The sequence below is a fragment of the Thermobia domestica genome, chromosome 5 (assembly GCF_964235325.1).
Source record: "Thermobia domestica chromosome 5, izTheDome1.hap1.1, whole genome shotgun sequence".
NCBI classification, from domain to species: domain Eukaryota; kingdom Metazoa; phylum Arthropoda; class Insecta; order Zygentoma; family Lepismatidae; genus Thermobia; species Thermobia domestica.
The window spans coordinates 91,507,722-91,516,188 of NC_137458.1; the positions used below are offsets into that span (position 1 = coordinate 91,507,722).

Genomic DNA, 8,467 nt, shown 5'->3' on the forward strand with positions numbered 1-8,467 from the left:
TCATTACTCATCATCACCGTCTTCTTTAGACTAACAAGCATAAGAGCGGGACGTAAAACTCTGGAATTTCTGACTATGATCGCAATATTGGACAGTACCAACATCCCAGGACAGGAGTGAAGTAATAGTGCGTTAGTTTCCTGGTCTTGTGAGCTCTCCAAATTAATATTTAGTGATTTAAAAATGTTTAGGATATTCCTTTTGCCCTTCCAAAGTTAATTAGGATCCGGTATCCTGTCCAAGTACAGATCTGTGTACGTAGTGTATGTGATTTTTTTTACATGGCGGTATGTGTATGCTCTTTTGTAGTTAAGTTAATTTTTATTATGTCAGTGTAAAGTCTAACAGGGACTCCCATTTACTACTAAATTCACCACAGCTTCCAATTTATAATGGGTTGAATAATTTCAAAATGTTTCTCTTCCCCTCAGGAAAGGAATATTTTTCCTTAATGGTGTCGGTATGTCCCTTCTGGGTCATTAACGATAATCTTAAAATTGAAAACATGGGTTAGTTTGATAGAAAGACCACCTGATTCTAACTATTCCTTAATGAGAAGAATACCATGAACCACATGATACTAGATGGTGGTACCCTCTAGTAACACGCTACGAAAGCAAGCTATGGGTGAATGTTTGAACCAGTCTAGTAATCTAGGGTTAAGGTAGAGTAGCCCTACAACCGGTTGCAATTATCTTCATGTCTAGTTTATAACGGAAGATACTGAGGGAGACAAATTCGCTTCCACCGTGTAATTTAATAAGAAATTGTAGGAAAACAAATGAAACAGTTTCTTGAGTGGGGTTAACTGCGCCAATCTGTTGACTGAGGTTTTGATAATCCTTCAATGGTGCGAACATTTTACACAACTTCCTTTTCCACATCCGAAAAGAGCGGATGTTGTATCGTTCCCAGTTATTGTATGAATGAACAATATATATGGCTGAAGATTTTTCCCACATTCTGTAGCGTATGGTACACACTAATATTTTTAGTTCCATCTTTCCGTCTAGTTCCAAACATGAAGAGGACATTATCAACTTTCGATTTTAGATGATAAAGTAGCATAATGAAAATATCTGTATCATTAGCAAGTACGGTCACTTCATGACCTCCCGGTGCTATCTGAAGCGAGGATGGAACCATTTCGGTGTCCACATCACTAGATATTTGGATCACCTTGTGGCCGTTGTCTGAAAAATGCTTGGTGAATTTGGAAAGAATTACCTTTTATTGTTTGGATTTGATAAGAGATCACTTTGTTTTGTTTGATTTTCCTGAATTCAGTAACTTTTACATTGACTAACATGGCTTTAACAGAGCGCCATTGATTTTTATGGCCCTTCATGGAAAACTGCTTAGCGTAGCCATCTATAAGCATAATTTGATTGGGCCTTCCATATTTGCTGAAAATGTACTGTCTGTATTGTTTGTAGCTGTCTAAGTAGGTTCTAGTTGAACGTCATCGAATGTGATGAAGAAGAGCTGTCATAGACATATCTGGCCATGTAAGACATATCTGTCATACACTTTAGATTGTGGGGCACCAGGAACGTCGTTCATTAATATTGTTATTAAGCTAACCTTGTAGGGATTTCTCATGCAGCCGTTTTTGAACAATCCTAGCGCCTCAGCAGTAAACTCATATGTGATTTGCTGTCCCACATTTCCATTTCGTTCTACAATGGTAATATGTCACAAAAGCAGCATGAAGGGATCATTGTGGAACATTGTATGGTCAACATTGATTTCTTTCCGGATAGTTTGAACTTGGTCTACTTTTTGAATCGAAGCTTTTGAACTGTTTATGCTTACGTTCTTAAATGTTCGCCATTTACTTAACTGGTAATGGACTGTCTTCTAACAATGGAAACTTCCAATACTTGTTTTTAGTTTTTATTATACGTTACTAATTGCTGGTTTTTAACTAACACTTAAAATAAACCACAAAGTACATATAATAACTTCACTGTGTTCATTGCACTTAAATAACAAACTTAACTTTAAAATTATGGAAGAAATGTTCGTGCCTCGTGCCTTATGCACCGTCTCTCTTCAACACTTTCCATCTTGAATAACAAATGAAATCTACAATTCGTAAAAACAGTGTTTCCAGTTCTTAAAAATATTACTACATAATATAAGACTTAACATGCCGCCCGCCAAAAAAGGGCTAGTGACCTTTTTTAAAAAAAGAAAGAAAAGAAAACAAACTTTACATAACAACAAATAAAATAGACTAAAACAGAAAATAAATATACTTTAACATGAATGACATTATGATTCATCATTATTTGGTAAAACACAAAGTCCTCTAATTGAGCGTTTATATAAACCATTGGAAGTTTTAACAGTAGCCACTCGAACCAAACCGTCAGGTCCAGAATGCACTTCAGTGATGACTCCCAATTTCCACGATAGAGGAGGTAGCTTATCTTCTTTGAGAACCACCAATTGACCTGGCTGTATGTTTGCACAGCTTCTCTTCCACTTATTTCTTCCTTGTAGTTGTGACAAATATTCCATATACCATCTTCTCCAAAACTGTTGAAATTGTTGTTGGATCCTTTGCCATCTTTGAATTGAACTAATCTTCTCGTGATGTAAGTCTCGTTCTGGTAGCGCTGTCAATGGTTGACCAATAAGAAAATGACCAGGAGTTAATGCTACTGGATCATTAGGATCATTGGATAATGCTACAAGAGGTCTCGAATTTAAGCAAGCTTCTATTTGTGTGGTTAATGTTGTTAACTCTTCAAACGTGAGATATGACATTCCCATGACTCTTCTTAAGTGGTATTTAAAGGACTTAACTGCAGCCTCCCAAAGACCACCGAAGTTGGGCGAATATGGCGGAATAAAATGCCATTGGATTCCTTCAGTAGTTGCAAAATTCTTAATCCTTTCTTGATGGTCAGCTGTATGCAACAACTTTGCGACTTCTTGAAGTTCCTTGTTGGCACCAATGAACGTAGTTCCATTGTCGCTATAGATATGCTTGCATTTACCTCGACGAGATATGAATCTTCTCAAAGCAGCTAAAAATGCCTGACTAGTAAGATCACTCACAACTTCGAGATGGATAGCCTTTGTTGCTAAACACACAAACACTGCAATGTAGCACTTCACCTTTGTTTTTGACTTTCTGGTACCAGTTTTGATATAAATAGGACCGGCAAAGTCAATTCCAGAATTTGTGAAAGGTCTTGTTAGTTCTACTCTATGTTTTGGTAGTTGTCCCATTAATTGTTCTGGTCCAGACGCCTTTAATCTTTGACATGTAATACACCTTCTAATAACTTTCTTGATGGCATTTTTACCATTAGGTATCCAATACCTTTGCCTTAGTGATGCTAGCATTAACTGACATCCAGAATGTAGCAATCGCCTGTGTTCATGTTCTATAATTAGTCTTGTTAGGTGATGATCTGGTGGTAGAATAATTTGATGTTTAGCATCAAATTCAAGTTCAGACATCTTTAATCTTCCACCAACTCTTAGTAATTGTTGCTCACATATGAAAGGATTGAGAGACAAGAGTTTGCTCTTATTGCTAACTCTTCCACTTTCTTTAAGATCAGCCATTTCCTTAGCATAAACTGAACTTTGAACTTCTCGTATTAGTTTGATTAAAACTTCTTCAATTTCTTCCAAGGTAAGAGCGTCTACATTTCTTCTCGATGCTTCTACTTTAGCATTCTTGTAAAACCGCATGCAATAAGCCAAGACTCTCTGAAGTTTGTTCAAAGTAGAGAATCTTTCGATCATACTATTATCTTGAGTTGTTACTAAGTAACTTGATTTTAATTTCTTCTGTTCAGGAATCTCTCTGAGTGGGGCAGGCTCTGTCTTAGGCCAATCAAGTGAAGAACACTGTAACCATTGAGGACCGTTCCACCACAAATTATTATGTATTAACTTGTCAGGACTTGTTCCCCTTGATATAATATCTGCAGGATTTTCACTTGAAGCGACGTGTCTCCATTCTCCTTCCACTTCTTGTACCTCAGCAACTCGATTGCCAACAAATGTTTTCCATCTATTTGGATTTGCTCTTAACCATGCTAAGACCACCATAGAATCTGTCCACATATATACCTGGGATATTCGTTGTTTTAATGCCTTAGTTACCTTCTTGACAAGTTTTGATGACAACACTGCTGCACATAACTCTAAGCGAGGCAGGGAAATCTTCTTTATGGGCGCCACTTTGGACTTAGCACATAATAGCTTCGAAGTAACTTGACCATCCTTGTTGACGGATCTTAAATACACACATGTCCCATAAGCCTTTTCTGAAGCGTCTGAGAAAGCGTGAACTTGAATGTCTATCAAGGTACCTGACTGAAGAACCATTCTGTCTACACTGATATCTGATAATGGAGGAATAAATTCAAGTACTGTCTTGCATCTTTGCTGTAGTTCTTTAGGAAGTGTTTCATCCCACTCCAATCCTGCTTGCCACAGATCTTGAAGAATTATCTTACATACGATTGTTATTGGACTAACAATTCCCAACGGATCAAAGATTGAAGCAATAATACCCAACATCTTGCGTTTTGTTAAATTATTATTCGACCTTTGATTTAAAGTGAATCCATTCATCACTTGAAGTTGATCAGTTGCTGGATGCCAAAGTAATCCTAATGTTTTGACTTGACCCTTATCGTCTAAGCGTAATGGAAGTTGTGTTTCTCTCAATTCTTCAGAGATGGATTCCAATAATTCAGTACTGTTGGAACACCACTTTCTTAGCAAAAAACCACCCTTTTGTAGCATTTGTATTAATTCGTCCTTTATCTTTAAAGCTTCCTCCAAACTTTCAACCCCTGAAATACAATCGTCAATATAGAAGTCATTCTTGAGAATTTGTGCTGCCTTCGGATATTCACAAGCTTCTTCTGCACTTAATTGCTGGAGACAGCGAGTAGCAAGGAAAGGCGCTGAGGCTGTTCCGTATGTGACAGTCTTTAATTCATATACCTTAATGGGTTCTTCTTCTGATCTTCTCCACAAGATCTTCTGGAATTTACAGTCACGCTCATCAATCAAAATCTGTCGATACATCTTCTCTATATCTGCAGTAAAAGCTATAGGGTAGGTGCGAAATCTTAATATAATTGACTGCAAATCGTCTTGCGCAGTTGGACCAACTTTGAGAACATCGTTCAGTGAAATGCCACTAGTTGAGCATGCGGATGCATCAAATACTACTCTAGTCTTCGTAGTAGTACTAGCTTCCTTAATAACTGGATGATGAGGCAAGTAATATCCTTGAGTAATATTAGAGTTGCCTTCCACTTCCTTCATATGTTCCAAAGCTTCATACTCTTCAAGGAATGCCACATAATCTGTGCGTAACTTGGGGCATCTATTTAACCTTTTTTCTAGTTGTTGTAAACGCTGAACAGCTGTCTTATAAGAATCACCTAACTTAGTCACTTCTTGTTTGAATGGCAGTCTCACTATAAAGCGTCCTGTTGAATGTCTTCTAGTGTTTGCGATAAAATGTTCTTCGCACTCCCTTTCTTCTTTGGATAGAGGAGTTTCTTGAATATCTTCTATTTTCCAAAACTTCTGCAGCTGATGGCTTAAATCATCGTTGCTGTGCAAAAAGAATGTTCGATGTTCTGGCGTGAAGTTGTTGTGCTTTGGCATCTGATATTGTCCTGAAACTATCCATCCTAACTCTGTATTTTGGAGAACTGGAAACGCTCCTGGACGCACCTGTTGTCCTGCTTTGAGTAGACTAAAGAAAATTCCAGCACCTAACAACAAATCAATCTTACCAGACTTGTTGAAATTAGGATCCGCTAACTGTAAATTCGGTGGAAAGTTCCATTCTTTAATGTCAATATCAGCATCAGGTAAATTTCCCGCTATTTTGGGCAATACAAAACACTCAACATCTACACTAAAATCACTTACAGCAGAGAATACTTGTAACTTACTTCCGTATTTAACGTTGCAACTTACATTATTAATACCTTGTACAGGAACATTGATAGGAAATTTCTTTAATTTTAACCTTTGAATGAGAGATTCTGTTGCAAAATGAGATTGGGAACAACTATCAAGCAAAGCCCTAACCATATGTAATTTACCATTGCAATCTTTAACTTGAACAACTGCAGTTGAAAGTAAAACACGCACATTACTTTTAGGCTTCACAGAGCAATAAGTACTAGTATTAACAACTTCCTGTCCTTGAGACATTGACTTTTCCCCTACAGGTTCCGTAACAGAATCATTTTCAACACTTGCAGCATGATTAGGCTGTGATTTCTTAAAATCACTATGCAATAACGTGTGATGCTTGAGATTACATATTTTGCATGCACTTAGCGAACAATCTTTCGCTACATGGTTGACAACTTTCAAACAATTAAAGCAAAGTTTGTTTTGTTTCGCAAAACTTAATCTTTTGGATACACTTAATTTCTGAAACTCATTACACTTGTGCAACGCATGACTTTGTTGACAAAACGAACACAAAACATTAGTACTCACATAAGATTGTCTAGCATTTTTTACATCCTTAACAACATTAAATTTACTGACATGCGACTTTGATTGCGTAGACTTTACCAATTCTAAGGCCTGGCATTTATTTTCTAAAAAGACACGAAGTTCTTCTAAACTAGCAAACTGTTCCCTATTTGTTTGATTTTCAAAGTCTTTACGTGTTTGTTCATCTAGCTTTTCCAAAACTAGGTGCGATAACAATATATCATCCAAAGGAGTATCTAACTGTAACGCCTTTAGTGCATTTACGTTACTTATAGTTTGATTTAATAATGTCCTTAAGTCCGCCACTGAATCTTTACTGACAGTAGGTAATGAAAACAATGCCTTTACATGAGCAGTTGCTATTAGCTTTGGATTATTATACCTTTTGCATATCATTTCCCAAGCAAGTTTGAAATTTTCACCTGTCACGGGTATATTCTCAACTAATTTGCTTGCTTCACCTGATAATGAGGACAACAAATAATGAAATCTTTGAATATCATCTAAACTTTGATTGTTTACAACCAAACTACTGAAAGTATCATGAAAATGTCTGAAATCTATAACTTGACCTTTAAATGTTGGTAGCTTTATGACTGGTAATTTTAGACACCCTGTATTTGCGGTTGAATCACCTGACGAACTTGTATTGCTACTACTAGCCTTCTCAGCTGTTTCAACAATTGACGTCATTTTTGCAAGAGTATCGTAGTAAGTAGCTTCAAACAAGTCTCTATCCTGTGTGTATTCATCGTTTTCGTCCTTTAATTCAAGCTGTTTTTGCACTTCATCATATTATTTGAATATATTGGGTAAACGTGCACACCTAACTTTAATTTGCATTACATCACCGTCTGCTCCAAATTGTTCAACAAATGTTTTCATTCTTGTAAGGGACGCTTTAGCTAGGCCTCTTGCCTTTATAAGAGAATTTGTATTTGCATCCATTGCTTGTGATATATCTACCTGAAGTCCTTATAACAACAGACCTTTACACAAGTAAAAGAAACAAAAAAAAATATACTTAGCTACGTGACTGCTACATTGCGCCTTTGTTTTTCTTCAGATTGCAATGCACAGCTGAATGCGTGGGCGCTTACGTGATAAGTCCACTAGGTCAATTTTGCTTCTGATTCTTAACACCCACTGTCTTTACACACACATAGTCAATATGAATGTTTGAATGATTCACTTATTCCTTTTCTTGGCACAACACTTCCTCCATTCGGCACTGGAGGACCAAAAAAACTGTTTATGCTTACGTTCTTAAATGTTCGCCATTTACTTAACTGGTAATGGACTGTCTTCTAACAATGGAAACTTCCAATACTTGTTTTTAGTTTTTATTATACGTTACTAATTGCTGGTTTTTAACTAACACTTAAAATAAACCACAAAGTACATATAATAACTTCACTGTGTTCATTGCACTTAAATAACAAACTTAACTTTAAAATTATGGAAGAAATGTTCGTGCCTCGTGCCTTATGCACCGTCTCTCTTCAACACTTTCCATCTTGAATAACAAATGAAATCTACAATTCGTAAAAACAGTGTTTCCAGTTCTTAAAAATATTACTACATAATATAAGACTTAACAGAACACTTTGCTTTGCACACGTTCTTGTTGTCCAACGTCTTTTGTGTTCTATCACCAATATATTCAGCGTCATCGCAGTTAATGCCATCTCCCAAAACAACACGAGTATCTAACGACAAGTTTCGAAGTCTTCGCCAATTATGTCAAATGGATTTTGATCTTCAAACTATTCAGCTATTCTATATAATCAGCTGTATCACAGTTCCTTGTAATCGTTCTTATTTCAACATGTTGTTTTCCGGAAATGTAACGATTTTGAGTTAATGAAGTAATAGCATCATAAACAGCCGAACAAGCATACATTATAATAATCCAAAGCAATTTTACATTGTCAAAGAATTCCCTTCCTTGATCAAA

The 8,467-nt window shown here is 36.5% G+C and overlaps 1 protein-coding gene across 1 annotated transcript; it reads right to left on the reverse strand.

Moving 5' to 3' along the window:
- Positions 1-2,277: 2,277 nt before the first annotated feature.
- On the reverse strand, positions 2,278-7,203 carry LOC145685167 (uncharacterized). Its single transcript, XM_081757519.1, has one exon. The coding sequence runs from the start codon at positions 7,201-7,203 to the stop codon at positions 2,278-2,280; it is 4,926 nt and encodes a 1,641-aa protein (XP_081613645.1).
- Positions 7,204-8,467: the final 1,264 nt, after the last annotated feature.

Excerpts from the sequence above, each read along its gene's own strand:
- LOC145685167 (XM_081757519.1), bottom strand. The coding sequence starts at position 7,203 with ATGACGTCAATTGTTGAAACAGCTGAGAAGGCTAGTAGTAGCAATACA.